Here is a 15,485-nt window from a genome sequence, read left to right as displayed (position 1 = left end):
GGGGTAGGGGGTGGGGTGGGGTGAGGTCCTTCTACCTTTTACCTGTATGTATATATTGAAATTAACGATTTTTGTTATTTGTTAGTTGAGTATTTAGATTTTGTCCAAAATATAATACATGAGCAAAATAATGCCAATTGGTAGTATCTTTTTTTATGTTTTGGAATTATAATAAATAAAGTGGGCAGATAGTGGGCTAGCTGCATTAAAAAAAAATTAAATTTGGAGAAAATAATAACAAACACTCCCTTCTGTCATATATTCTAGTTGATTTATTATATTAAAGTCGAAAGTCTTTGAAAAAGAAAAAAGAAAAATTCAATTTTTATGAGATAGTAGTAGGAGTGTAATTCCATATGTTATTATTGTTATGCTTCAATTGTAGATAAAATAGATCATTTTATTAATTTATCTTTTATTTACTTCTTCGAAGAAAGAAAGTCTTTGGAACTTATAAACTTGTTTAGACTTGCAAAAAAAACATTAATTATATAAGTAAAATAGAAAAGAAAATTAATTGTTTTCTTTTTGTTGATTTAATAAATTAATAAATAATTTATAATAAGGTAGACAACTAATATAAGATAAGAAACATAGTTCATTAGTAGATTTTCGTCAAATTAAAAAATACAACTCAATTTTTTTAGGAGATAAAACTCTTGCCTTTATCCTTCTTAAAATTTAAAATGATTGTTAACATAATATACTCAAATGTAAATGTGCATATAGTAGTTCGGAGATGATACAAAATTATTGGTAACATGAATTACGTAATTATAAGTTTGATTAAAAAAAATTATTTGTAATATACCTCTATAGTAACAAAATCTCTTGTCATCTCTTTACGATAATATATATCTTTTTACGTTCAAAATTTCATTACATAGATTAAATAATACGATTATGAAATAAAGCCAAAAATAATTATCAACAATTGTTTACATTTAACGCAAACAACAATAGCTTATGGAATCCACATAAATTGACGTTCATAGTTAATAAACTCATAATTGTAATTATGTGTCAAATGTCAATAGAACTAAGTAGCAATTTGGTTAATTGTTGAACAATAGAAAGTATAGAAGAAAGGAAAAAGGTTTAAGCTTAGAGTGTGTTTGGTATGAAGGAAAATGTTTCCAATTTTCCCATGTTTGGTTGGGACAAAAGTTTTGGAAAATGTTTTCCAAATCAACTCATTTTCCTCAAAATTAAGGAAAATGTCTTCTCTTCAAAAATTAAGGAAAACATTTTCCATGGAAAACATTTTCCTTCATACCAAACACACCCTTAGTGATTAAGATTTTGACGATTAAATTCCGTTTTTGAGAGTTTATGACATAAGAAAGACATGGAATGCATAAGTCTTTTAGAGCCAGAAGTTTGGCGATATTTTTATGGTATTAATTGTGAATATAAGTAAGTAGAGGGTCGTCAATAAAAAAGATAGTGAGTTTAATCTCAATTTTAAGAATCGATTGATTTTTCTTTCACTTTTGTTATTAAAAGTTAAAAGTCCAGATTACTCCACACTTTCCGATGTTTATTTATCTCACATGCACTAATTGAAGTTATTCAAAAGTCACGTTCGGAAATTTCTATTTAAAAAATAAAATAATTATATTTAATGTCATCACCATGTCCTTTGTCAGTCTCTACCACCAACTACTACTCGACTAGCATTGATGCAAGAGAGTTGCTCAAATAATAAATATTCCTTACTTTTAGGTATAATTTCAAAAAATTATCTCTTTAAAATTATAAAATTAAAAAGTAGATATTAATAAATAATACCAAACCACACAAGAAGTTAATTTAGATGGAAAAAATGAAAATGAAAATGGAAATAAGCTAGAAAAATGCCGAGAAAGACGGCTAAGAAAAGTCAAAATTGGGTAAGTTATGCCGTGTTTGGATAGTCGTAAACGACGACTAAACAAACAAATTCTTCTATTCATATCATTGAAACAAATGCCGTGTCATTTAGGTTCTTTTTGGCCAACTCATTTTTTCTTTTTCTTTTGTTTGTCGAGAGATGTATATAGGTTGGTTCGATTTATTTTTATCTATATTTGATTTTTAATTAACTAAAAAATTTTATTAATTTTTGATCCTTAAAATTTTAATTTTTTTAATTAATATCAAAAAATACTCATATGATCAAACTGAATAAATCAATAACATTTTTTTTTTCAATTTAATATTTACATGCCTTTAAGAAATTTTAATTGTGTATTGATATTGGATTTATGGTTTAATTTGGGCGATAATGCTACAATAGTTTGAGTGGAGAGATATATTGGATGGATTTCAAAGGGAGGTGTATATCTATGAATATCTTCATGTATATTTTGTGTATATGCTCATGTATAGATGTATGATACACATGTGACATGCAATGTAAGAATGACATTTTTCTACTTAATTTCAACTTCAAGTCAATTTAATTACCTCTAATTTTTTTCGAATTTAATATATTGTATTGGTTAGATATTTTCTCAACCAGGAATTGACGGAAAAGTCCTCAAAGGCTTCTTTTTGCAATACAAATAAAAAATAATAATTTTATTGGTTAGCTAAATGAGTTATTGTGGCTGCCGTTCAGATTCTTGTATCGAATTTATTTGTCCTTTCAAAAATACAAATATATGTTTTTTTTCAAAAAAATATATTAGATATTTATCTTTTAGTTTCAAGCCTTTGATTTATGATGACCACATGACTAATTTGGTGATATTTACTAGGATCAATTTTAATTTTAGCTCTCTATTAAATATTTACTTGAGATTAATAAAATGCCAGTGACAATGATAAAATTGCATGGTGGAGTATGTTTTTTAGTTTACCTTTAGGGCTTCTAAAAATTGATGAACATGGAGGAAACCACATTTACAACACTACAATTAATGACGTATCTCAAAAAGAAAGTGTAAGTTACAATGCTTATAGTTAAGTTTTTTTGAATATGAAAAATTTTTGATTCTAATATGATAAGGTAATTTAATTTTAAACATTAATCGAATTATCTTTCGAGAACATAAAATGTCATAATGTGCTAAAATGAAGAGTAAGATTTTGGCGTTATATGAAGATTTTTGCCGGCAAGTTTTAAACTACATTAAAAAAATTAGGTCAATATAATCAATGCATGTTTAGTTAAGTATAATCATCAACCTTTTAATATATATATATATATATATTAGATAATTGAAAGCCCATTTACGGGCCCAATATAATTAATTATCTGTATAATTTTAATTTTTCTTTTTACCTAAATTCACATATTATTTTATTATAATTTCTAAAAATTTATAGCATTCAAAAAAGTTATAAAAATCCCCTATCAGATACATCTCACAGCACTATCTCCTCTCGAATACATCTTCATCCTCTTGAATACATCTCTCTCCTCTCGGGTACATCCACATTTCCTCTCAAATATAACTCTCTCCTCTCGAATACATACATATCCTCTCTCGAATACATCTTCATCCCCTATTGAATACATCTCTATCGTCTCTTGGATACAGTTCTCTCCTCTCGGTTACACACACACACACACACACACACATATATATATATATATATATGTATGTATGTAAACTTATGAAGTATTTTATATAGTGAGAAGTAATGAAAACACTCTTAAATTCAACGTAAATGATTGGTTTCATCTCCGAACTGTTGACAGTCTTAAAACACCCCTTTACTTGACTGGCTGAGTTTAATACACCTCCGATCCTGCAACATGAATGACATACACCTCAAAGTTTGTACTAAAGTTTAGGGTATTTTCAACACTTCTTTCAACTTTTTAATAAGAGTTGCATGCTTCTACAAGAGTTTGAAACCACTTTCTATGTCATGTAGCAGATTGGGAGTGTATTTAAATTTATTTTATCAAATAGAAAAGTATATTTTAGGATATCAACAATTTAAGAATAAAACTAATAATTTATATCAAATTCAAAAGTGTTGTCAATACTTCTCTCTTGTTTATTTTATATTACATACAAAATCAATTTTACCCCCATATTATATGAAATGACTCATATATACCTTTTTAATTATGTTTGAAAAAATTACTTTTGTCGTCTATGTTTTGGATCACAAATACCCTTAAACGTTATCGTTGCAATTACAATTAATATGACAGTCCACCCAACCAGTCCAACATGGCAAAACCTCTCAATGATGTTGTTCTTCCTTGTTCATCTCTATCATAAAAAGAAAATCAAATTTAATTCTTCCATTTTTCTTGTTTGAGTTGTTGTTCGGATTTAAAATTTTGATTTCAAAGTGTATTGAGATTTGTTTGGGTTGTGATTGCATGTTGAAGGATCGAGTTTATTATTTGGATTTTTGGGTCACAGATTCACAAAAAACGATTTTAATTAGATTTTCAAGGTTTTAAGAACTTTTTCATATATTTTTTGGGAATTTTAACTATAAGAGATTTCAATCTTCAAAGTAAGAAATCAACAGTTAAATATCAAATTCCATCTTCAATTGCAATATCCAAACAATTTTTAATAACATTCAATTAACTCTTTTCAAAATTTTGCATTTCAAAAACCCAACAAAAACTAGAAATTTCTCACTAACAAAAATAATGACTTCAAAAGTTCTTTTTACATCTTTCAACTTAGAGAATTAATTTTTCTAGCCTTAGATTCGATTACATCAAAATTCAAACAATGAACTCGATCATTCAACACACAATTACTATCTCAAACGAACTTCGACGCACTTTGAAAATGAAATTTCAAAGTCCGAATTATATCTCAAACAAGAACAATGAAAGAACTATTTTGAATAATTTTTTTAAAAAAATTGTGATAAAGATGAACAAGGAAGAACAACATAATTGAAAGGAAGATATTTTGTCATGCTAGATTGTTTATGTGAACAGTAATATCAGCACATATGACAAAGACAACGTCTTAAAGATACGTGTGATTCAAAATATAAACGACAAGTATAATTTCACTCCCAAATATAAATAAAAAGTATATATAAACTATTTTAAATAGTTCAAGAGTAATTTTGACTCACCCCTATTACTTTATTATTGAAGTGATTGGATTTGGAGTAGGTTATAATTAAAAAACCAAATGAAAAAAAGTTATTGAGAATGCTATTGGGCCCGTGCATCACATTCCTAAAACTATCAACATCTTCTTTTGGTTATAAAAATAAAGCTCATTTTATATAAAAAAAAATATTACTTTTATTCGCAATAACTCTAGCCAATACCAATCACTTCTAAAACTATTAACATTTTCTTTAATTTTCATAAAACATAAAAGCTCAATTTATAAAGAAAACATTACTTTTATTTTGCAAAGAATAAACAAAGACTATACAATGCTAGTTTTTTAAGAAGAAGAAATAATAATTAAAACTTGCTACACACTTCTGGAAACAAAAAGAAGATTCATACTCAATTAAAATTATTTCATTAGCTTCAAAGTTAAAAGAAAAATAGGACAATAAGAGGAGTTGCTCGAATAATAAACTTCTTTCACTTTCAATAATAAAATTATAAGTCTATTTAGTAGAGCCTCGGATAATAAGTCTTTCTTATTTTCAACAATAAATTGTGAGTCTATTCAAGAGAGACCGAGAAGAAAAATAAAAAAAACTAATTGAAAGCTAATAGATATTTTTTTTTTTGGTTTGAGAAGGTGCACATTAGCTTACTTGACAATCGAAAAAAGAAAAGGAAAAAAATTATAAATTAGACCTTCCTTCTTTTTCCAGAAATTTAAATTCCATAGGAGATTCCCCCAAATTAGTCGAATTCATCAATGGAGGAATTGAAACCCTAGGCTGCAATTTATGAGAGAGCGTTGTTATCTGAGGAAGAAGAAAGTGTTTTTTCGCATAGTAGGAAAAAGTATAAATTTCTAATGCATGTAGCAGTGGATCTGAATTCCTACTTGCAATTTGTATTGACGGCCATAGCCGTCATTGTAACACTGGTTTACCTTGTTAAGAGCACCGCTTCTAAGTACTTTGTCGTTGACGACGACTCTAATTTTGAGTCTTCTGCTTCGCCGACGGCCGGTTTTGTTGATCGCAGAATGGACCCGGCAACACCGGAAGGTTGCGCCGTATGCAGTAATGTCACCAAAAAACAATGCTCTCGTTGCAAGATGGTTAAGTACTGGTATGATTATTCCTAAACACAAATACAATGTGGTGATAATATCTATACAATTATTAATTTCTCTCACTTTTTTTTTTACTTTTTCTGCTAATACTAGTGGTATTGGTGTTGACGGCAGCTGTACATATACACACACTTAGCTTCAATCCCTCATTTGGAACAAGAAAACAATTCTTTACTAATTTAAAACCTATATTGGTTGTTGGTACAAAAACTTGCAGCACTTGATTTGTGGATTAAGCTCTGCATTGCTGATATATTGTGTTTATGTGGGGGAAGAATATGGAATAAGCATATATGTATTAACTACTAGACTGTTAGAAGAGGTAGTCCCTGCATAGCAATTCAAGTATTATTAGTTACCATATGAAAATCTGTACATTATTATTAATCTCATAATAACAATACTTGTATGTTATTATTAACCACATATGTTCTATCGTTCACACTCCACACCGGTCAATCTTTTGCGAGTCTGCAATTTGGTTGGTTATAAATGCATGATTATACTTTTCTGCTTTTTCTCCTATATTGTTATATAGATCCCTAATTATATAAAATAACTTCTCGGCATTGTTGTCAAAAGCTCGGTTGAGGCGTGCTCAAGCCCTCAAGTTAGATGCAAAGTAGGATGTACGTGTTTGCCTCAAAAGAGAGTGCACTAAACTAAAAGTAATTCACCTACATTTAGTTTTTTCGTTATTTTTTTGTCTATATAATTGTTATTTGGGTTTACAGTTACTATTTGTGAACTACATCTAGGTACTCATAATTTCTTCACTAAAGCCATGCTTTATTTGTGCTATGCACTTATTGCCTCAACAAGCCTAATTGTTTTTTCCCTCTCTTTTCACCTTTGACAGCACAATTTCCTGTGGCCACATATACACAATCTATGATTGCATCTCTCTCTCTCTTTATGTATATATACACACACAGGGATCTATAGCCCAGACAATAGGTTTTTTGTATGTTTACACAATCTACAACAATATCAATATCTTTACGAAGATTTTAATTTTGGATTCCATAAAATACCTTTCTCTTTATGGCGACAACAGTGACCAGTTATTGTGTCTAATTTTATAACTAGCAATCTAGCATAATCTGATATACTACTATTTATACTAAATTGTAATATAGAGCCCCTTGATAGAGTAACTTGACTTTTATCAATTAGTGTCCACAATGGTTACTTCTGTTTTCTTTTTAACAGGATCTTCTATTTTACGGTATAAACACAATATGTGACGATATATTGGTAGAGATTTTTCTCTAACGGCAGGATTTGAATATATCCAAAGTATAAACAATTGTGACCTTGATCAATGTGGTCGATTCTTTTATGACAGTTCAATTTTGTATAGTACAAGGAAATTTTTCCGTTTTCCTTTTTGTGATTTTACGTAACTTGTGCTCTTCACTTCAAAAAAACGTGTATTGTACTTGTCGCTTAAAGCCCATTTGACCTTGTTGTTTTGCATGTGTCACTTCTAAAACACTCCTCAGGGGTGATTATACTTTTGTTTCCTTTTCCTTATATAGTCTGGACTCTGGAGTGCCGTGTTGGTTAACTACTGATTGGTTCTACTCTCTCTCTCTCTCTCTCTTCCTCTCATAGCTCTGAAGCTTGCCAGAGATCTCATTGGAACTCAGGGCACAAATTTAAATGCAAGGATTTACAGTTATCTGGGAAAGGCAGTTCTTTGCATGGGAGGAAATCTTCTGCTGTTTCACTCTCTCATGCTAGTGGAACCTCTAAGGTTCTAGACCATTCGAAGAAGGTATTCTCCGTCTTAGTTAATTACACAACTATGCATTTCTGTCACAGCACCTGACCAAAGTTTGGTTAAATCGTTTAGGTTCTTTTCCCATATGAGGAATTCTTGGAACTCTTTAACTGGGATAGCCCAGGTTTTCCACCTTGTGGGCTCCTTAATTGTGGAAACAGGTATTCCCTCAGTTACACTCCAGCCACCAAGAATTGTTTAATATGCCATCTGTCTTTTGTATCTGTATTTTAAATGTATTGTTGGTTCTTGTGCAGTTGCTTCGCTAATGTGGTTCTGCAATGTCTGACATATACCAAGCCACTTGTTGCCTACTTGTTGGAAAAAGGCCATCTGAGAGAATGTAATCCATTTAGAAAGTATACAAGCTTCTGCCTTTTTTTGAAGTAATTGGAATAGCTCCTTATGTTATGCACTTTTTCCCTCTCTTCCCTCAGGTAGGCGGAATGGTTGGTGCTTCCTTTGTGAATTTCAACACCATGTAGAACGGACTAGTCGGAGTCAGCAGCCCTTCTCACCAATCAACATACTTTCACGGTTGCCTAATATTGGTGGTAATCTCGGGTATGGTAAGCAGGAGGATGCGCATGAATTTATGAGGTATGTTTCTTTTCATAAAATAAATTTGTTGAGTATCTTATAGGAAGTCTGATATGTATTTTCTGCTATAGTGTTTAATCAGCCGTGTTTAATGTCCAGAAGCTATGATACATAAAATAATGAAAAATTCGTTCTTTTGTAGGTTTGCTATTGACATGATGCAGTCTGTGTGCCTTGATGAATTTGGTGGAGAGAAGGCTGTTCCTCCTAACACACAGGAGACAACACTTATTCAGCACATATTTGGTGGTCACCTGCAATCTCAGGTAATTTTAATTTATGATAAGAGAAGACATAAGCATGTCACTATCCAAAGTATCATAATAGGACTTGACACTTCCTATATACTTTAAATATTGCATCATGAACATATTTTGCTAGTAACCAAATTACCCACCTAAACTTGGCCCCGTTTGTAGTCTTGATTACCCCATTTAGATTTGGTTATTTAATAGCCCTTAGCCCTGGACGATCTCATCCCATGGAAGTGATATACAGATGTTGCTACGTTGCACTTCTCATTAAAATAAAATATATCTTTACCTTTTATAAAAAAATTCATTAATTGTTTGATCATCTTTTTCAGTATAAATTGGTAAAAGAAATTAGTTGGAATTCTATAGTAGACTGAAGTTTTTATTTGGCTAAAAATATTGGAGTTTGATCAAACTTCTTACAGATTTGGGCATTTGGCCCGAAAAAGAAGAATTGCATAGTTGAAACAAATAATCATTGCATTGAGAAGTACATAGTTGGAATTATTTATTCTGGCTAGAACTTTTTATTTGGCTAAAAATAATGGAGCTCTAGCCAATACAGATTTGTGTCAAACAGAAAAAAAGGAATTGTTTGGAATAAATAGCCACTGCATCTAAACCAAATAGATAAAGAAATACACATTTGGAACCTATTATTTTGGCTAAACCTTTCTTATTTGGCTAAAATAATGGAGTGCTAGCCAAGTCCAGTGTAATTGGGACTACAAATAATTTAGGCATCCACCGAATAAATGGTGTCAAGTTTAAGGGGATAATTAGGTATTCTGCCAAGTATTTTGTGTTTTTTGATATTTCAAGCTGCATATGTGTTTTCGCTCTTATATTATTCTGATCTCTTCCCTTTCCTTCTCTTCCTAAATGAGTTATTTCTGTTTTTAGGTCATATGTACAGAATGCAGTAATGTCTCAAATCAGTTTGAAAATATGATGGATCTGACAGTAGAGATTCATGGGGATGCTGAATCTTTGGAGGAGTGCTTAGATCAATTCACTGCTAGAGAATGGCTCGATGGCGATAACTTGTATAAATGTGATGGGTGAGGTTTCCCATGCCAGTGATTAATTACATCCTTTTTACAGTCTGGAGTGCCATTTTGGTGTTCTTTGAGCAATGATGTATAGTTTTATGTTTACCTTACAATGCTGATTGATTCCATTCCCAGATTTTTGTGTTCATCTGTATCTAATAGCATGGTGGATTAATACATACATTAAAACCGAAATATTCCTACTTGAACAAGAAGTCCTATAGTTTACAACTCTTCTTTGTATAGTAATTCGACCTATTGCTCTGCAACCCTCCATCAGTTTACTAAAAAGATCAAAATAAAAAGGATCGAACTACCTACTCATTATTCAGAGGTGAATCATAGAACACCAAAGGCTGTGGTATCTTATGGACCTAACATAGGTCACATACCTCACGATATAAGATTGAAAGATCCAAACCTTCTTCTTCGGAGCGGAAAGGGAGGTGGCCAAAACATATAAAGATCAGCGTAGTCGCTCATAGGGACATATCTATCCTGATAGAGGATAGTCTAGGCCGATTCATAGATAAATCTCTCTCCATATAGATAGGTATCTCCGTGGATAGAGATAAAGATAGGGATCCATCTAGATCTTGATTCACATATGTCACTCTTCTGTCCTATTTCTTTGGCTTAGTTATTATTTGGAGAGTTTTTGAGGATAATTGTCACATACATCATAAAAAGATATTTCAAAAATTGTGGTTGGACAGTAACTTTAATGTTAGTTTTCCAATTTATCCTATGCATTAATTCTATTGGATGGCATGCTTAATTTTATCATGTGTGAGTTATTTAAAGCTCACTAGTTAAATTGCTGATGGTTGACAACCAATCAAGGCACAGTTGATTGATACTGCTACCTAATCGTTAATCAACAAATGCGGTTAAACTTGCAGATGCAATGACTATGTCAAAGCATGGAAGCGCCTTATGGTCAGGAGAGCACCAAATATCTTAACAATTGCCTTGAAAAGGTTTCAGGTTGGTTTCATTTGCTATTTATTGTGCTTCAATCATCTATGGTTAAGAGAACTATAAACTATAGCCCTTAAACAAGTTTTTCTTTTCCAAACATGTAAATGAATGATCCTTGATCTTTTTATAGGACCTATCCGTCTTTAGTTAGTGGTCAATGACCTATATCTCTATTCTCTCCAGTGAAAAAAGTGAGTCATACTAGTCCTGCACTTGAGAGTATTAGAAGAAAGTTTCATTTCCAATTTTCATCTCTCCAGCAAGTCATCCCCACATCAAGGTGGTCCTCTTCCCCGGTGGGATTCTTTTGGCCATATTCCAATAACAGATGTAAATACTACAAATAGTGGACTGCATTTTTAACTTTTCATTTAAGACAAATAGCCAACCACATGGCAACTATGTAATATTAGTTCAAAGGAGTTGAACCGTTTAAGGAATCCATTCAATCCTTCAAGTGAAAGAAAAAAAAGTGTGAACAACAACCAGATTCTGAATTGATGAGTTGACCAAGAGTTGATGACAATCGAATGCATGCTAATCAACTAGTAGCTATCACCTAGATGATCTTTTTTTCCATTGTGCCCTATCTTTAGCTCAGTTTGTATGAATACCAAGCATACCCTAGCTTGTAAAGCAAAAGGATAATTTGATCCCTAAGTGTAGCGTTTCTAATTGTTGTTATTATATCTCTTTTAGAACTGTGAATTAGAATTTGCTTTTTTATGTGGGATGAGTGAATTACAATAAATCAGGGATGTTCTCTTTCTTTTAACATTCCTCACCCCTAAGTTCTATTCTATTCTTGGGTGATTTACAATAACTGAGGGACTGTCTTTCTCGCTATTAACATTCCTCATCCCTAATACCGTTTTATTCTTGGGTAAATTACAATAACTATGGGCCATCTTTTTCTCTATTAACATTCTTCACCCCCTAAATTCCATTTTATTCTTGGAAGCAACTCTGTGTGTTTGTGCTCCAAAATCTGCTAGTTTTGTTTATTTATGTCCAATATCTCTATGCAGAGTGGTAGGTTTGGCAAATTAAATAAGAGAGTGACTTTCCCTGAAACACTAGATCTCCATCCGTACATGAGCGAAACAGGAGATGGCAATGATATTTACAAGCTATATGCAGTTATTGTTCATGTGGATATGTTGAATGCGTCATTTTTCGGCCATTACATATGCTATATCAAGGATTTTCGTGGAAGTTGGCACCGGATCGATGACTGCAAGGTAGAAACATCTCATTTTCTCTACACCCTCTTGTTTATTGTTGTATGTAGTCCCAATGCACAAAATACACTGGTTGATTGCTGAATTTGGCATGTTGGACTTCCATTTATATTCTTTTGTGCTGATAATCTACACTGCATCTCTGAAGCTTTAAAATTTAATAAGCTGCTATATGCGGTGAAATGCTACATTTGCCTCGATAGATCTGTTTGAATAATAAAAATATTACTCCCTCCGTTTAAAAAAGAATGACCTAGTTTGACTTGGAACGGAGTTTAAGAAAAGAAAGAAGACCAATTAATCTTGTGGTTCTAAATTAAAGTTATGTCAAATGTACCAAAATGCCCTTTAATCTTGTGGTCTTAAACATGCCACGTGGAAAGTTAAAATTGAAGTGTTGCCAAAAAAGGAAAGGGTCATTCTTTTTGAAACAGACTAAAAAGAAAATAGGGTCATTCTTTTTTAAACGGGTGGAGTAGCTTGAAGAGGTATATTGGCTACAAGCTAGTTGTGTTCTCTCATATCTTAGTTTTGTCTTATTTGTTGGCTCCTTCATTTACCATGTACATGTGTCAGATGGGTGACATGCTTATGGTATTTTGTGCATGCACTAAAAGTTATTAGAAACTGCCCTCTCATATCATATACGTGCCCATTCCCAAGATAATGTACTGTAAGTAAAAAATGAAGCTTTAGGAAACTTACCTTCTTTTAATTTTGTGTTTAGAGATTTAAAGTTGTTTAGTAGATGTATCTAATCTGAGAAATATACTGTTTCTATTCTTTTGATTGGAATGTACTCCATGTTTTTAGCTACTACAAATTTGCCTGGGTATATATGTATACACAAACAAAAAGTATAAGCAACAGATGGTATTGGCACCTCCCGTTGTTGTGCCACCTTTCAGAAATTGTCCCTGTCATGTAGTATGTGAGGATGTGACGCCATTTTCTCTATTTAGCTATTGAATCTCATGTTGCTTGAGTTTGCAACAAATAGTTAAGTGGAATTGTGTTATATCTTTTTACTTTTGGTGTAAAGTACGTAGTCTTGTTCCCTTCTGCAATATGTTGTGTCTGCATTTTGATGGTCTTTAGCACCCCTTAATGCTGTGGAATACAACAGTACCAATTTCAAAATAAATAAATAATGTGAAAGTGCATGAGCCTTGATAAAGGTCATCATTTGATATTCTACCTCAAGCAGCATAATCTCAGTATAATGTGATATTCCTTCATATAGACAATTATTTTTCCTTTTCATACTTCTTCATTTATCACTTTAAATATTCACGTGCGACTTATTTTTCAAATTTTACTAGGTGGTTAAGGTTGATTTGGATGAAGTGCTTTCTCAAGGAGCATACATGCTCTTATATAGCAGGTAACTTGCTTTGACCATGATCTGATTGATCAGTCATCTGTACATATATCACGTCTATTTAACATGTTGTATTGCCTTTGTAAGCAAATGATCTTGATTCGCGTTTGCTTTCTACAGGATCTACCCTCGGCGAACATCCTTATTTCCTCTTGGACCTTTAGAGAAAGTAGACGAGGATACAATTAAAGTGGAAAACAAACCGGGTTCCACAGACCAACATGTTGAATGTCTCAGTGAAACGGGGTCTCCGGCTACAGTTGTTGATTCTTTTTCACCGCCAACTCTTAATGGTTCAGAATCTAAGATGATTGGTGCCAAAGAGGAGCTATTCTCCTTGACCAACCCCGATGACAGAATGGAGGTAGATTTTGTGGCAAGTTCTCATGTCCAGCAGGAGCTGCAGGATGTTAAACCAGACATTAGAGCTGTAGGAACTTCTTTCCCTAGAGTGGTATCCAGTAGTTCCTTTGGGGGTAGTTCTTCGGCTGAAGCTGACATTCAAGAATGTGAAACAATATCCCCTGTTTCTGACAGTAAAGATGGTACTGAACCATGTCAAAGAACCACAAATGACTGTCTTTTGAATTCTTCTTTTAAGGAGGATTCTGTAGCCACATATGGTGAAATTGTGGATGCTTCATCTTCTGCGTCAAAATTTGGGGACATCTCAGACAATGAGAAGTTGAAAAATTCTTCTGAAATGCCAAACATAGGTAACCAGAAAGAAAAAAATTCATCTCATGGAATCCGCAATGTGGTCCTGAAATCAGATGGAGGGAGTTTCTCTGGAGCAAAATCGAAGCCACTGTTTTCCCCTGGCTTTCTTGGGAAACGTCCATTGAACCTATGTGCCAAGAAAGATGTCTCATGGCAAGTTTGCAATAGCACACTTAATGGTCTGACAAATTCCTGTACGAAGCCTGAATTGTCTCATGAAAACCACATCGATAAGGATGACCAAGATACTAATGTGGAAATAAAAAATTCTGAGTCTAATGTGTCAATTGAACAAGCTGCAATTTCTCTTAATGAGACTAACCATTTGTAAATCTGGGGAATCAAGTCACCTTGAGAATGGAGATTCTGCTATCCCTGTTGAATGTCTTCAATCAGCTATCAGCAATAGCTAGTGCCTGGGCTTAGAAATCCCATGGATGAGCTGAAATAGAACCTCAGAAGTGTCAAGGAAGAAGTTTGGATAGCTCCTACAAGAATTCAGAGAAGATCACTTGTGTCAAAATTATATATTATGATTGTTTTCCCATTTAACCCTTTTTAAGTTTTCTAGAGATCTAATTCTTTACCAAGGGGGCATTGCATAGCTTTCTCTTTCTACATTGTCAGAGAGCTTCTTCGGATGTTGACAATAAACTGGAAAAATCATGATACCCCCCTCGTCACAATAGAACAAGCTGGGAATTTTTTTCCAGGGTTTCAATATTTGAAGGAATCTTGGATAAACTTGTGTCCTTTTGGCTTGGTTCATTTATCGAGAAGGAATTGTCCACAATACATTTGTGGCATGGATAGAAGTGCCCATAATTTTGAGAAGTTCCATTAATCGGATGCTGTTATTGGTGCCTAATCATCTGTTGTAAATGCTAATTCTTTTGTTCTTAACGTTGTTCTACACTGGGTGCTGTAGTTTAGAATGATAATTCTTGTTTACTTCTCATTAAGCAGCAAAGTTTAGAAGATTGCGGGGTGGGATGTGGTTAAGGGGATGGAAGTGGAGTATACAGCTAGTTGTAAGTCGTTTGTCAGGTCTGCCATCTTTCACACGTTTTAGGTTCGACTTTCACTGAACTTACTCATTTGTTCTCCAAGATTGAGAAAACACTGTTTGAATCATTTATACTGGTCCATTTGGTTATTGAATGTATCTTTTCTATCTCAGCTTAAGTTTTGCATGGTGACGAGGAGAGGCCTCGTGTGTGTTTTCCTTTCTTTTTCCTGTGTTGGGTTGCATTGGGTTCAGGGAGTTTCCTGAGCGATTGTGCAGCAGTTGTTAGTG

General features: G+C 32.8%; 1 protein-coding gene across 1 annotated transcript; it reads left to right on the top strand.

The window, feature by feature from the left end:
• Positions 1–5,909: 5,909 nt before the first annotated feature.
• LOC107028768 (ubiquitin carboxyl-terminal hydrolase 18-like) lies at positions 5,910–15,373 on the top strand. Its single transcript, XM_015229954.2, has 11 exons — positions 5,910–6,169; positions 7,791–7,953; positions 8,032–8,120; positions 8,217–8,302; positions 8,397–8,559; positions 8,702–8,825; positions 9,717–9,874; positions 10,768–10,852; positions 11,875–12,087; positions 13,410–13,471; positions 13,589–15,373. The coding sequence occupies exons 1-11, from the start codon at positions 5,910–5,912 to the stop codon at positions 14,517–14,519; spliced, it is 2,334 nt and encodes a 777-aa protein (XP_015085440.1). The 3' UTR covers positions 14,520–15,373.
• Positions 15,374–15,485: the final 112 nt, after the last annotated feature.

The sequence above is a fragment of the Solanum pennellii genome, chromosome 8 (genome assembly GCF_001406875.1).
Source record: "Solanum pennellii chromosome 8, SPENNV200".
NCBI lineage: Eukaryota > Viridiplantae > Streptophyta > Magnoliopsida > Solanales > Solanaceae > Solanum > Solanum pennellii.
The sequence above is the reverse complement of the archived record's forward strand: the minus strand, read 5'-3'. Positions and strand labels throughout refer to the sequence as shown.